The following is a 15840-nucleotide window of genomic DNA, read 5'->3' as shown; positions in this document are numbered from 1 at the left end:
GTGCAGCTAACACAGCGAAAACAATGCGAGAGGCAGCAGTTATGAGTTACTCTACAGCCACAGCAGGTGCTGTGATTCTCCAGTAGTTTGACTTCACCCCAGAGGTGCACTTCATTTTCTCGAGAGACAGATGCCAACAACAACAATCAGACACACTCCGAACACTGCTAACCTGCATGTGTCTACTCAGCAGTAAGCCTAATTGAGTTCAATATTCTTCTTATATTCTTAGGTACAAATTTGCAGAGCAGAAGTTCTCTCATTTCTACAAATGTCCGTTCGCAATCCAAAGCTGATTCTGAAGCAAGGAACATGTAAGCCTTTCCAATAAGAGCTTTGAAGTAAAGGGCTTCCGGATTCAGCGCCAGCGTCGATCGGCGGGGTTTCGTCTCGTCTCCGAGACGGCCCGTCTCTGCTAGGAGTGGGGAGGGCAGCGAGAGCAACGCTGCGCCCCTTAGAACCTCGGGAAGGGCGTCCCGAGGGCAATTTGCTCGGCACAGACCCAATCCGGACTCCCCAACTCTTCGGTTAGCTCTAATAAGAGCTCCGGAGCGAGGAGGGTAGAAGTCGCGGGGGCCATTTTGAGCGGCAACGTTATTCTAGCAGGGAGAAGCTTCAAGCCGAAGGCGGAGAGCGCTGGATTCTTCCGAAAATAAAACGATTGGAAAAGACTGTAAGTAACCTCACGATTTGGATTATAAAACAATTTGGTCTGGGAGAGAGGGGAGAAAAGAGGAAGCCACCCCCCCCCCCACGGCAACAAAGAGACAGTAAATAGAAACCCGAAGCCATAAACAGAAGATTTGTAATTCAAAAGGATCCCTCAAAGGCATCAAAGAGAATATCCCCTTTGATGCAGGGTGAAAAGGGGAGAGAGACTGTGGTTTATGACTGCCCTGCAGCAATGAGGTAAAGCCTAAGAAAAACCTTTCTTTCCCTCGGGAGCCGGCAGCCTAGGCAATTCAGTGAGTTGATCAGGATTTATAGTCAATTTTTACTTCACTTTGTATTTCTGGACTTTGTGGAATTTCTTTTTTGGCTTAAGTGCTTGTGAAATGTGAGTTCGAACTTTATTGTTAACAAGACTTGAAGAATGCAGCCAGCTTGTTAAAATGGAGTCGAGAAAATAAACTGTGATCATATTCCACCCCACGTGATAAGTTTTGACCTTGGCAGGACTGAAATATGTCAACAAAAAAGTGTTCCCCTGAGTTCCAGCGGTCTGTTTTGACCTTAATGTGGGAAACAAGAATAGAGTTATGTCAAGAGGAGACACGACGACAGGAGTTACAGCAGAAATTTCAGGAGGTGATGGCGGAATATGATTTTCTAGGAGATGAAGCTTTTGACACTGAAAAAGAGCAATGTGAGAATGACAATGATGGGGAAGGAAAAGATGAAGATGAGGACTGTGATGATTCAACACAAAATGAAACACACCATGAAAAAAATGATGACTCTACTCTACAAAAAGTTGGATGGAGTGCCCTGTCTTTGAGGGGGGCACGATTGGTATTATTGGAACTCCAGAACGCCCACAGGGAAGAAGGAAAAAATATGCAGAGAAGAGAAGAAATTCAGGGGTCCTGTATGGTGACCTGGATGGCAAGAGACTGTAAACAGGGGGTGGGGTGAAGGGAAAGTGATGTTGTGATTATAAGGATGGATTAACAGGTTTATAACTGGTCTGCTGATTTTGGAATTTGCTGGATTGGGGGGGGGTGGAGCCGGTAATCGGGGATGTAAGGTTAAATTGAGAATAGTTATAGTTTTAAAAGTGAATGGATTTTGGAAAATGTGAAAATATGGAGGCTTATAGAGGGAGAAAAAAAAATTAGGCACGGGAAGAGAAAATGGGAGTTTGAATTTTCAGTGATTTGAATATTAGATGAAAATGTTAACAATTGATTTATAAGTTGTATAAGATACAAAGGTGTATTTTTATAAAGTAAGAAACTGTTGCAGATGATAAAAAAGGGATGAAAACCGGGGAAGGGGGGGGAGGGGAAGCCCATAAAATATGGTTTTTCAACTATGAATGCAAGAAAAATTTTTCTGTTTTGTATTGTTTTTTTCTTTTTCTTTTTTTTCTTCGCCCTTTCTTTTTCCCCTTTTTTTCCTATTTCTATTTTTCTCTTTTTTTGGTATAACAATAGATGGTTGGATGGATGTCCTCCTGCGTACTGCCCTGGTTTGCTGGAGCTCCCTGGTGGCAGGGGGGGGCTTTGGGGTCAGGGGAGGGGGAGGAGGACAGAAATCCAAGCATAAAATGGACCATTTCTGACTGTTCACAAACATGGGATACTTCTGTGGCAGGGGAGGACCCATGTGGGTGGGTAGGAAGGAGGTGGAAAAGGGGTTTAAGTATGTACCGTTTTTTTGTTTTTTTGTATTTTGTAAAATTAATAAAAAGTATGTTTAAAAAAAAAAAAGAGCTTTGAAGTAAAGTGTCCTGGTAACAATGTGGCATGCAATAAAATAGCTTTATATTTAGGGTCCTTCAGCCCAATCTATACTGAAGAAGCTACTTCTGAAAATCCACCCAACACAGCCACTTTTATCTAGGAAAACAGTATTATCATTTGCACATACCATAAGATAAAGGTGAGTGGGCATAACAGTGCCTTTCAAGAATAAAATTGGAAGTGATCCTTGGGAAAGTAGAAAACTGAAGCCCTGTGACAAAGCCATGGGGCAGAATAACCACAGATCTGTAAGAAATTCAGACCAAACTAAGGCCTTGTTTGCGTTCATTTCTATTACATTCAACTTGCTTCCAATGCAGTCATGTCAAACCACCACCTACAGAGAAATTAATGAGGGGGAAACTGAAATACTTCTTTTTGTTATTATGAAGGGATGATTTATTGACTAACAGAGATTGCTAGTTTCAGTCATTTTTTATTTTGCAGAAACTCATCTGATTTTGACATCTCAATGCTAGATATAACATTCCAGATTAATATGTCTTCTAAAATTTTATATCCAATTCACACACATACACTTTTCCTCTTCTTTTATTCCTTCAAGCTATTCAACTCTTGGTTAGGTTTTGCTTTAAAACACAGACCGACACATTTTTTTTATAGAAACCTATTTTGCATTATCAAACGTAGCTACTTAGCCAACACATTATTGATGCAAAGAACGAAAATACAAAACAAGAAGGCTGGAAGTTGGAACTGACAAATCAGCACTTCACAACCCCAACTGCCCACCCACCCATGCTGATGGTGACGGGGGTCCACACTCCTTACAAAAAGCTTCCAGCAGTGCCCCCTAGTGGTCTTGTGCCCATGGAATTCCCACCCCAATGAGGTGTGTTTCACCCCTTTTAGGAAACAGGTTAAGACACATCTTTTTCAAAATGCTTTCAGAGGAATGGGGTGAAGAATTGTTTATTGATCTCCTATAGTCGGATTTGTAAATGCGTAATTTCATGCTGCCTTTTCCTATTGTGTCTTAAGAGTTGTACACACATCCTATGTAGTTGTGGCATTTGTTTGTATTTTTATTGTAGTGTACGAGACTGATAAATACCAACCTACATTATTTTTACAAAGAACTCTGGACCAATTCTGGGGAACGTTGTCTAACATAGCTAGCAAAGTATGATGCCCATTAGGAAAAAAAATACAAGCAACAAGAGATGGGCTTTGTTTCAGCAACTCCCAGCTTAATAGAAAAAGTGTACAGTGGTACCTTGGTTTTCGACCAAGGGAGTCTGGGAGTCCATTCAACTCTCGGAACCGTTCGAAAACCAAAGTGTGGCTTCCAATTGGCTGCAGGAGCGTCCTACAACCAATCGAAAGCCGTGGAAGCTACGCCGGAAGTTTGGCTTCCAAAAATCGTTCGAAAACACTCACTTCCGGGTTTCGATCATTCAGGAGCTGATTTGTTCAGGAGCCAAGGCATTCGGCTTCCAAGGTACGACTATACTTTGTCAAGATTGCTTCATACAGAGCAGTTCTTGGCCCTACTGTTCTCTCCTAGCCTCTCTAACACTCTCCCCGAGCCTTTCTTCCATACTTCCTGTTCCTCCTTCAAAGTCCTCCCCTGCTATTGCTGGGTTTACGTTTCATCTTCATACATATTTCTACAAGCTGACGCTTTCTGTTCTGTTTTTAAAAGCTGAAAAGAGGCATGACTAAATGGAGATAAACAACAATGCCACAAAAGTTGGTGATTATTCAAGCACGCATGAAAACGATCACTGCAAAGTAACTGAATATCAGAAAAACACATGCTATCACTCCCTCTCCCCAAGAGGACAGTGCTATGTCATAAAACTGAAAGGACATATAGCAAAAAATAATTTAAGCAGTGTATGAAAACATTACAAATATGCCCTAGAGAATGCAACAGCTGCTCTATCCACACAGTTCCATGATCTCTGCAGGTACTATGTTCAAATTCATTAGTCTGCTACTACAGCTTTAGACTATTATTAAGTATGCCAGATGGCAATGTTTTTATATCCTCTTCAAGTTGCTCATTTATCCTGAATTCACATAGAAGGCAAGGAAAAGACCAAACCAGGTTCTTGTCCTGCTAACTCTTCCCTCGGAATCACCAGAAGTCCAGAGGCTCAAGGAACTAAAAGTTCTGTCCCATTCTCCATAACTGCACTGAGTAACTTGAAGTATGCATGGTCAGGACCAGTCCTCAACAGAAACAGGCAGGTACAACAGTTCAGGACCAGAACTCTTACCAACATACATGTACACGGTTTACAGCCCCTAAAGCGGGTCTAGTAGCCCACCAGCCACTGGTGAAATACTGTTCCCATCAACCCCAGCAAGCATGACCATCGTTCTGCCCGGACACTGAGGTCCAGCGCCGAGGGCCTTCTGGCGGTTCCCTCGCTACGAGAAGCTAAGTTACAGGGAACCAGGCAGAGGGCCTTCTCGGTAGTGGCACCCACCCTGTGGAATGCCCTCCCACCAGAGGTCAAAGAGAACAACAATTACCAGACCTTTAGAAGGCATCTTAAGACAGCCCTGTTTAGGGAAGCTTTAAATGTTTGGTGGATTTCTGTATTTTGGTGTTTTGTTGGAAGCCGTCCAGAGTGGCTGGGGGAACCCGGCCAGATGGGCGGGGTATAAATAATAAATTATTATTATTATAGAATTGGAAGGGACCCCAAAGGTCATCAAGTCCAACCCCCTGCAATGCAGGAATCTCAGCTAAAGCATCCATGACAGATGTCCATCCAACCTCTGCTTAAAGACCTCCTTCTTTTAGGAATTCTAGGTGCTGAAATCCCAATGGCACAGAAAAGACTATTTATAATTGCAACCACAGCTGCTCGGATGTTAATGACTCAGAGACGGAAAGAAGACAAAGTCCCTACCAGAGAAGAATGGCAGATTAAGTTGATGGATTATGCCGAAATGGCAAAAATGACCAGAAGAATCAGAGACCAGGAAGACCAAAATTTTAATAAGGTAAGGAATGGGGGAAAATTTTTAATTTATCTTAAAAACAACTGTAAACAGGTAAAATCATTAGGAGGATTGGAATAACAGTTGTAGTTTAATGCCAAAATTTGGATATAATGGAGACGTAAAATATTTGGATTATTATAAAAGATGCAGGAGGAAATGGTTAACAAAAGACCCCGCAAAGGGGAGAAGGGAAGTTCAGGAAATTCCTTGGAATCTTGTTTTTATGTTGGTTGTTGATAATTAACTGAAAAACTTTAAACTGAAAAACTAAATAATTTTATTTTTTTAAAAAAACCTCCAAGGAAGGAGAGTCCAAAACCTCCCGAAGGAGCCTGTTCCACGGTCAAACAGAAAGTTCTTCCCAATGTTTAGTAGGAATCTCCTTTCTTGTAACTTGGATAGATTGGTTCAGGTCCTAGCCTCCAGAGCAGGAGAAAACAAGATAGTGATAACCACCAACTTGGATGTATTTAAAAGAGGATTAGATAAATTCATGGGTGCAGCAATAAAACTGCTAGCACTTTTGCAAAGCTAAACAGGGTCTGGTATGGTTTCAAATTGGATGGGAAACTGAATGCTGAGATTCCTGCATTGCAGCGGGTTGGACTGGATGACCCTCAAGGTCCCTTCCAAACTCTACAATTATATTATTCTATGGCAAGGCTATCAATGGGTTCTAACCATGATGGATATGTTTTGCCTCCATGGTTGGAGGTATTATGCCTCTGAATGCCAGTTGCTGGGAATCACACATGGGGAGAACGCTATTGCCTTCACGTCCTGCTTTTGGATATTTTGGACAATGAACATCTGGTTGGCCTCTGTGGGAACAGGATGCTAGACTAGATGGGCCTTTGTGGCCTGATCCAGCAGAGCTGCTCTTAAGATGCCAAATAAGATGTTCCCAAGCCACCACTGTCACCACCCAAAAAGCATATTAATAGAAGCATGGTTTCTAGGCTTACCTATAAGAGTCCCCAGCAGTTTATCAGTCTGTAATAAGCAACTGAAATGATAGCTGTAAAAAGGGGAAAGGGTAGACAGAGAAACAACAACAAGAAAACACATTATAATGAGGACACTCCTAGTTCACAGAACCTATCACAAACTGCTTTTTTTAAATGCCTTCAGTTTGAAAAGAGGTTTGCTGTGAAGGAAGGGCTGGCGACTGCTCCAAGAAACCAAACCGAGAGCTTCACACTGAGTGTGCAGAGCAAGCTGCAGAGACCAGTTTTTTGGGCCCAGGCCATTACTATACTGTACTTCCAAACCTAAATGATTTGCTGCAACACTAGTAGTGGTTCTAGCCTGAACTTTTCATTTTATTCCAGGTCTCCCAATTGGCAAAAACTAAGATGAATTATTTGGTTCTTTCTGGAAGAGACGCTTCGGCCTCCAACTTCAACATAGGATATTTGCAATTAATTAACTTGCAATTAATGCTTGAACAAATGAGATACAAAAAAGTGCATAAAGAAACAAGGAAGAGAGAGACACTCTTTGAAATAAAGAAATCAGAGTGTTACTGCAACAATAACAGCATTAAATAAAAGCGACCTTCCATAAATCCCAATGTGAGCTGAATATCCATGCAGTAAACAATAAATTGAAAGCAAACTGCATAAATGTTATCAGATTGTTTCCCTTTTCGTCTTGCATGACTTGCATTCATTAATTTTTTCATAGCTGCTAATACCCAAAGTTGCCGAGTCCAAATTTCCGTCAAATCAGTCTTTAGAGATCTCAAATATCTTGCTATAGTAAGCCCAGCTGCTGTCTCCAAATAAGATCTTTTTGAGATAGGTGTTGAACTTCCAGATCAAAGAGAGGGTGATTTTTGGATTGGGGGGGTTACAGATTGACCTGTAATTGCTCCTACCTTGAGAAAGGCTTTGCCCCCAAATTGCTGCACTAATGGGCAATTCCATCACAACTTCACTAAGAGTGAGTTATTTGACTTGGCTATTTTACTAAACAATAAAGGATGCATATAAAACCGATTTAGAACTTTCAATGCAGTTTCCCAAATTCTGGTCAAGGTTGATCTGAAACAGTGTTTCCCAAACTTGAGTCTCCAGCTGTTTTTGGACATAATCCCATCATCCCTGACCACTGGTTCTGCTAGCTAGGGATAGTTCAAATACAGCTGGAGACTCATGTTTGGGAAACACTGATCTAAAATGTGTTTTACACCAATTCCCCCCCTCCATAATTATCTTCTATTGATTCTCCAGTCTTGTTCTCAGCAGATTTTTAATTTCTCCAAAGAAACCATCACAGCTTGCACTTGGATATTATACAGTAGTTTCCAGAGATAAGCCCTTTCCCCTTAGTGTTCTTTATAAATTAAATGTTGAATGCAATTAATTTCATGTTCCTAAACTAGTAATTTTTATATACAGTATATACAAAGTTTTGCATACGCTTCTATTATTTCCAACATTTGCTTTGCTTACTTTTTCCAATAAAAAAAAAAGAATTAGATAATATGATCAAAATTGCACTACACCCCGGAAGAAATATCAACAACCTCAGATATGCAGATGGCACAACCTTGATGGCAGAAAGTGAGGAGGAATTAAAGAACTTTTTAATGAGGGTGAAAGAGGAGAGCGCAAAATATGGTCTGAAGCTCAACATCAAAAAAACCAAGATCATGGCCACTGGTCCCATCACCTCCTGGCAAATAGAAGGGGAAGAAATGGAGGCAGTGAGAGATTTTACTTTCTTGGGCTCCTTGATCACTGCAGATGGTGACAGCAGTCACGAAATTAAAAGACGCCTGCTTCTTGGGAGGAAAGCAATGACAAACCTAGACAGCATCTTAAAAAGCAGAGACATCACCTTGCCGACAAAGGTCCGTATAGTTAAAGCTATGGTTTTCCCAGTAGTGATGTATGGAAGTGAGAGCTGGACCATAAAGAAGGATGCTTTTGAATTATGGTGCTGGAGGAGACTCTTGAGTCCCATGGACTGCAAGAAGATCAAACCTATCCATTCTTAAGGAAATCAGCCCCGAGTGCTCACTGGAAGGACAGATCGTGAAGCTGAGGCTCAAATACTTTGGCCACCTCATGAGAAGAGAAGACTCCCTGGAAAAGACCCTGATGTTGGGAAAGATTGAGGGCACAAGGAGAAGGGGACGACAGAGGACAAGATGGTTGGACAGTGTTCTCAAGGCTACGAACATGAGTTTGACCAGGCTGCGGAAGGCAGTGCAGGACAGGAGTGCCTGGCGTGCTCTGGTCCATGGGGTCACGAAGAGTCGGACACGACTAAACGACTAAACAACAACAACAATTGTGTACGTCTGAAAACGCTGGCAGCATTAAGAAAAATTCCACAGTATGAGTAAGATTTGATGGATGCAATAATGCAGGCACGTCCAACAGGTAGATTGTGATCTACCAGTAGATCACTGGACGTCTGTGGTGGATCACAGGCTCCCCCCAAAGCAGCTCAACAACTTTGGCTCCCTTAAAAAAGCTCAACATTTTAGCCCTGCACCCCCCAAAAACGGTGCTCTCCTCCTCCCTAAAAAAGCTCAACAACTTTGACCTGAACCCAAAAAAGGGGGTAGATCACTGCCAGTTTTTAACTCTGAGAGTAGTTCGCAGCCTCTTGGAAGCTGGCCACCCCTGCAATGGTATATAGTTTTTTGTGCAGGGATTTACGATTCATGCAAAATGAACCATGGAAAGGGAAGAAGGGAAGTCATTGATATCTCAAGGATGTAAAAATTAGTATCTTAAATTGTAAAAGAGAAAACTTAATAAAAATTATATGCAAAAAAGAAAGCCAGCAGCTAAGCAACTGGTTTCTTTTTCGAGTTGCTTTGGACTCGGGAGGGTATTTGCTGGGCAGAGTCAGGCCTGCGGGTTTGAAACAGGGGACGGGGGAACGACGACGCAGGGGAGGGCAGCATTATTCCCTCCCCAGGCTGCGACTGAGTCCCCTGCACAAGAGACGGCCCCGCGCCTCCTTCCACCGCCCGCCCCTCGGACTCACCTTCCTCTCCTCTGCAGCCTCTCCAGGCGGTCGCCGAAGCTGCCCGGGCTGCGCCTGACGCGTCCGCGGCCTTTTCCCGAGCGGAGCCTTCAGCCCCGAGATCGCGGCTCTTTCGTTCGGAGAGCCCAGCTGGCTCCGCTTCCCGCGCAAACCCCGCTCCGGAGCTCGGCGCCGGCTTCCTCGCCGCTTCCGGAGTCAGGCCCCGGCGGTGGCCGCCTCAGAGGCAGGGGCCTTCGGCGACTGCAAGGCCCAGCGGCGGCGGCGTATTTGCAACATGGCAGCGTCCAGGCGGGCTCAGGTGCTGCGGCTCTACCGGGCTTTGCTAAGGGAGAGCCAGAGCTTCAGCGCCTACGGATACAGGTACGGGAAAGGCTTCCTCCGCCTTCGGTTTGAAGGCCCCTCGCGGCCCTTTTCCCTCGAGCTCGGTGGGGTTTCCCCCTCTCTGAAAATAAAAGGTGCGTAGTAGGTTCTGCAGCCTTGTTTATTCTCCAACCCAATGGGGGCTGCAAGCTGACTTATCCCTACTGACCTGGGAGGAAGCCCCACTGAACTCGAGGCTGGAAACGAATTGGGCTGGGGTCCTGGTGGCGTCTAAACTTTGGAGGGTGGCTGGGGGCTATTTTTTGTGCTGTATTTTGTTGTGCAAGTTTTTAGAGATTCCCCTGTCCACCAAAGGGAGGGGGAAGACCTTTATCTTTCACCAGAAGCTAAAATATATTACGGTAGTTCCTGTTTGATGTATTGGGGTTCTTAACGGAAACTTTAAAAACAACAACACACCTTTGTATACAAAAGTTACCATTTCGGAAAGAAACCTTACTACTGTAGTTCCTTCCTGCCGTGTGTGTACCTATGTTTCTGTGTTAAATCTGTTGTTGGTACTGTATTATTATTTATTGCATTATATGCTGCGTATCTTTAATCGAGAGCTAAAAGATATTAATTCCTTTTTGGTGTATTGGGATTCTTGGAAGAACGTAAAAGAAATACAAAGCAACACACCTTTGTATACAAAACTTAGCATTTCAGAAAGAAACCTTACTGTTCTTTCCTGCAGTGTTCCTGTGTTAATTGGGACTTCCTAGTAAATCTGTTGTTGTTTATGTTGTTTATTACATTTACGTGCCACATTTTATCCAAAGGAGCTCAATGTGGTGGACATGGTTCTCCTCCCCATTTTATCCTTATAGGCCAAGAGATGGTGACTGGCCCAAGGTCACCCAGTGAGCTTCATGGCTGAGCTGGGATTCGAACCCTTGTCTTCCAACACTAACCATTATGCCATACTGAAGTGCAGCCTTAGGGAGCAATTCTTTAGCCAGATCCCCTGGGCTGAGCAGGTTAGAATCCAGTAGGTCTCCAGCTGAGCCAGGAGACTCCAGAACAGCATCCTCCACTCAGCTACAGATACTTAGTTTAAGCCCTGAAAAGGGTAATGACATGCCAGGGACCAGCCTAAGTGGGGCTTAGGCTGGAAGCTAAAGGCCTGTTCACTAGGTCAGGTGACCTGGCAACTCCGCTTACACCAGCCCAAAGGGTGGTATAACTCAAACAGTATTTTAAATGCTTGTTTTATCTCTGTCAGGCTTAGGTCAGTGCAGCCAGCAGCAGCCCTGCTACTGAGTAGGTTTGGATCTGCTGTGACTTTACACCAGTTCCTTGAGTATAGGATTGCTTGTTGGGCTGCCTAAGTGTACCTTGACCCCAGCCCTTGAAAGACAGGATAAAAAAAATCAAATGAGTGAGAGTTACCTCTGGAATGGAAAATCACATAATTAGTTGCCTGGTAATCCATGTCTGACCTTCATATGTATTAGAAAGGAACAGTTTAAACTTTAAGGTGTGGCATTTACCCCCACTCTCAGGACAGCTTGACCCTAGTTGCAATGGCTTTTTCTATCAAATTGTTGGTACAGCCCAATCCAAACAAAGGTAGAATGCCCCTGAATGCCGGTTGCTGCGAATTGCAAGTGGTTACATAATAAGGGAAGGTCTGCGACATGGAAATAAATGAACACCATGTCCCTTGGTAGCTCCTATTATTTTTAGTGGGAGGAAGCCAGGGCTTTGTAGTTAAGCATCTGCTTTGCATACAGAAGCTCCCAAGATCAATCCTCAGCATCTCTGGGTAGGGCTGGGAAGGACTCCTGCGTGAAATCCTGAAATGCTGCTGCCAGCCAGTGTAAGACAATACACTGAACTATATAGAACAATGTGTTGATTAAACGCAAGGCATTTTCACAGCTGTAATGGAATTGGCATTGTTATTGAATGGCTTGGGATTTCTACATGCTTGTTATTTTTTGTTCATATGAGCCCATATGATGTTCCTTGCAATGAGCCTTCTGGCACATTGTTTTTAGAAAAGCATTTTACCAGCTTATGCATTCACTTACCGTAGGTTTGATCTGAAAAACAGAAGTATTTGATGTACTGCCGCAACTTGCCTTCCTGCAACTTGTTCTTTCAATCAGAGGTTGTTACTGCCATTGTAACTACAGAGCAATCTTGGGGCCTCTTCTATGCTAGAGTTTGTGAAACTTAATGAAAGCACTCTTGTGGCGGATATTGTGCTCCCTTCAGGTTTTGAATTGCTTTTTGTTTTTCTCCATTGGTTTTCGTGCCTGGGTGCAGCAGGCGGCAGGCAAAGTAGATTCCAAAATGGAAGTTAAAACAGTTGAAGTGCAAATCGAAAACAAAGACTAAGAGGCTGGAATCGAGAGATGTGCATGAGGGCTTCTTGCAGAGATAAAATGCCGCTAGGACTGAGATTAGAAAACAGTTCATTGAAGCTGCACTTAATCACCAGGGACACCATCCAGTTCATTCTGAGTGCAACACCTGAACCCAAAAGATTTCCAAATGCTCCATTTGTCCTGCTCCCTTGCTCCACCAAATGCATTTACAAAGGCATGTCCATGGTGGACAGGATGATGACCCAAGTTTTTGTGGTCTCAACCTTATCTTATAAATCTTTTACTTCTAGCTCATAGGCTGGGACTTAGCCTCAAAATCCCTTACATGTATTATTATTCTTATTATATTATTATTATTATTATTATTATTATTATTATTATTATTATTATTCTATGCTTCACCTGAGGATCACAGGGCAGTTTACGATATAAAAACACAGGCTTTGACTGCGATCTACTATGTGCTCAGACAAGCATCTTGAGCATTGGAGATTTGTGCATTTTAAAAAAAAATTAAAAAAGGATTTTATCAGGGAATGATAAAGTTACAATCCGTGTAATAAGTTTGATTTTATTATTATTTTTAAAATCTCAAGTTAAGTAGCAGGCCTTGGTTACAGCTCATGCTTTGTCTGCGGTAAGACAACCATGAGCCTAGCTTCAGACAACATGCTAAACTAAACTGTGGCTTTGCTCACAACAGAAGCAGAGGAACAAAGTGGCTGCAAACTCTTCTCTGGGAACCAAAGTGTTGTGCTAAACCATGGTTTGGATTAGCATTGTATTCAGACCTGGTCAGTGTGCTCTGAACATTCTGAAGTGTTGTACAATAGAAGATACATCTATAAATATGAAGCACTGTATAAATGCATGATTGTTAGTACTAAGTATATTTCTATATTCCTCAAACTCCTGGTCATCTGCATCATAATAGTTGTTTTACAGCTTGTCTTTCACAATTTTGGCAATCATGTGGACACTCATTTTTCATCTCTAACGTTTGCTTAGGACATATGCCATCAGAAGAATAAGGGATGCTTTCAGAGAAAACAAAAACATAAAGGATTCAGAAGAAATAGAAACACTAATGAACAAAGCAAAAGCTAGTCTGGAAATGATACACCGACAGGTAAGCACGTTTTTCTTACCAGTTTAATTAAATTGCAAAAATGTTGCTGTCTCCTTCCAAATATGTAACTCCAGTCTGTTACACGGCTCTGCTGAATGTCTTAACAGTTGGTGAAAATATTATAATTAGTTTTATTTATTTATTTATTTATTTATTTATTTATTTTGTTGGTTGCTTTATCTTGCCCAAGGCAACCCAAAGCAGCTTACAACCAAAAACCCCACACAGATACATTAAAACCAAAAGAAGGGGGAAATACATTAAAAACATCCCATGCACTTTGAAGAGGCCACAGATAGTTAAAGGCCAAAGGCCTGGTTATAGAGGAAAGTTTTTGCATGGGGCCTAAACATATACAATGAGTCTTCCTGGGGAGAGCTTCATTCCACAAATGGGGTGCCACCACAGAAAAGGCCCGCTGTCGTGTTGCCACCCTCCAGACCTCTCGTGGAGAGGGCACATGAAGAAGGAGCTTCAGATGATGATCGCAGGGTCTGGGTCGGCTCATATGGGGCAAGGCGGTCCTTGAGGTATTGCAACCCTGAGCCATTTAGGGCTTTATGTGTTAAAACCAGCACTTTGAATTGGGACCGGAAACTAATTGGTAGCCAGTGCAGTCAGGCCAGGATTGGTGTTATAATGTGCCAACTGTCTTGCCGTAGTGAGCAATATATCCTGTTTTAGACTTCCTCGGTGTGTTTTTTCTTTCATTGATGCCTTTGAAGAAATGATTATCTGAAGGTGCTTTATACCAACTCAAACCAGCAGCCAAGCCCAGTAATGTCTACTCCAGTTGAGAACTAATGTGGTGTAGTCTTTAGGGTGTCCAACTTGGACCCAAGAGACCTGGATTCAAATCCTCTCACACTGTCATGCATCTCACTGAGTGACCTGCCCCATGAGCCTAAGCCTAAGCTACATCACAGGGTATTTATGCTTCCAGTGTCAATAATAATAATAATAATAATAATTTACTATTTATACCCTGTGGAACGCCCTCCCAACAGATGTCAAAGAGGAAAACAACTACCAGACTTTTAGAAGACATCTGAAGGCTTTTAATGTTTAATAGATTACTGTTTTTTATTTTTCTGTTGGAAGCCGCCCAGAGTGGCTGGGGAAACCCAGCCAGATGGGCGGGGTATAAATAATTTATTATTATTATTATTATTATTATTATTATTATTATTATTATGGAGTCAGAAATGTTTGAAGTAGTGTCTAGATCAGGGGTCAGCAACCTTTTTCAGCTGTGGGCTGGTCCACCGTCCCTCAGACCATGTGGTGGGCCGGACTATATTTTGAAAGAGAGAAAAAAAGAACGAATTCCTATGCCCAACAAATAATCCAGAGATGCATTTTAAATAAAAGGACACATTCTACTCATGTAAAAACATGTTGATTCCTGGACCGTCTGTGGGCCAGATTGAGAAGGTGATTGGGACACATCTGGCCCACGGGCCTTAGGTTGCCTACCCCTGGTCTAGATGGCATTAAAAAGTCACCTTATACAACTGTTGTTATATAACCATCATTTACTTATTTTCGAATAAGCAAGCAAAATGCTCTCACTGTCTCTAAGCACACTTGTTAATAAGGATACATATAAACTTTTTCATGATGTCTAAACCTATATTGATACAGTGGTACCTTGCAAGACGAATTTAATTTGTTCCACGAGTCGTTTCGTGTTGCGATAATTTCGTCTTGCGAAGTGCGGTTTCCCATAGGAATGCATTGAAATTTAATCAATGCGTTCCTATGGGGGAGAGTGCAAAAAAAGGCACCGACTCACCCGCCATGGCCACTCCGGAAGTTCTTAAGGCTCTGGGGAGGGGGAAGCAGGAGGAGGGCCAGGGAGAGGCTCCCTCCCTCCTTCCCCAGCAGCCGGACCCTCACGCCCAAGCAGACATCCAGCCCGTTCGCGCGCAGGCTTAAGGTGAGTGAGGAGGGATCCGGCTGCTGCGGAAGCCAGGCGATGGCGGGCGGCGGAAGCGCGAGGCGGCCGGGACTTTCGTCTTGCGAAGTTTTCTATAGCACAGCCATAGAAAACTTCGTCTTCCGAGTCTGACAAAAAATCGCAAACCGTTGTCGTCTTGCGATTTTTTCGTGCTGCGAGGCGTTCGTCTAGCGAGGTACCATTGTACTGTTCTATTTTCTACATGCAATTATATATTCCAGATGAACAATTATAAGAGTATTTTCATTTTTTTTCAAGTGTGATGTTTATTTTTTATGTTTGTTATAAAGAAATAATTCAAATAGTGAACAAGTGTTGTCATGAACTAGGGCTTTTTGAAATATTAAACCTAAGACCCATATTATGTGCAGAGTTTTACAACCAAGGCAGTGGAGCAAATCAAATATTAGATGTATTATGCAGTTTGCAGGTTTATTAAGATGTAGCACATCTCCTTTTGCTGACTTTTTTTCCCGTGACATGTCGATAGAAATTAAATAATATCCTCGCTGCCTTGCAATTTGTTGCTTCTGTGAAATCAAATTTATATTCTCTTTACATGCTAATTTATGGTTTAGTCATCAAAGTGACCATTGGCAT

At 42.6% G+C, this 15840-nt stretch overlaps 2 protein-coding genes across 7 annotated transcripts in view; one reads left to right on the top strand and one right to left on the bottom strand.

Moving 5' to 3' along the window:
- FARS2 (phenylalanyl-tRNA synthetase 2, mitochondrial) overlaps positions 1-9726 on the bottom strand; it is a 201033-nt gene extending 191307 nt beyond the window's left edge. For 2 of the 5 annotated variants that reach the window (XM_088675144.1, XM_088675139.1), the window contains exons 1-2: positions 9456-9595; positions 6413-6465 (exon numbers count right to left, since the gene is read on the bottom strand). The gene's annotated coding sequence lies outside the window, so the exon portion shown is untranslated. Of the gene's footprint in view, positions 1-6412; positions 6466-9455 lie in introns of all 5 variants that reach the window. The other 3 variants (XM_035126401.3, XM_088675140.1, XM_035126402.3) reach the window with 3 other exon arrangements.
- Position 9727: 1 nt separating this feature from the next.
- LYRM4 (LYR motif containing 4) overlaps positions 9728-15840 on the top strand; it is a 49769-nt gene continuing 43656 nt past the window's right edge. For both annotated transcript variants that reach the window (XR_015951365.1, XM_035126405.3), the window contains exons 1-2: positions 9728-9815; positions 13160-13280. Coding sequence is in view for 1 of the 2 variants with exons in the window: in XM_035126405.3 (XP_034982296.1) it covers positions 9730-9815; positions 13160-13280 (207 nt within the window). In the remaining variant the exon portion in view is untranslated. The remainder of the gene's footprint in view (positions 9816-13159; positions 13281-15840) is intronic.

Source organism: Zootoca vivipara, chromosome 8 (genome assembly GCF_965207765.1).
Source record: "Zootoca vivipara chromosome 8, rZooViv2.hap1.1, whole genome shotgun sequence".
Taxonomy (NCBI): Eukaryota; Metazoa; Chordata; class Lepidosauria; order Squamata; family Lacertidae; genus Zootoca; species Zootoca vivipara.
Note: the sequence above shows the minus strand (reverse complement) of the source record. Positions and strands in the feature narration are given on the sequence as shown.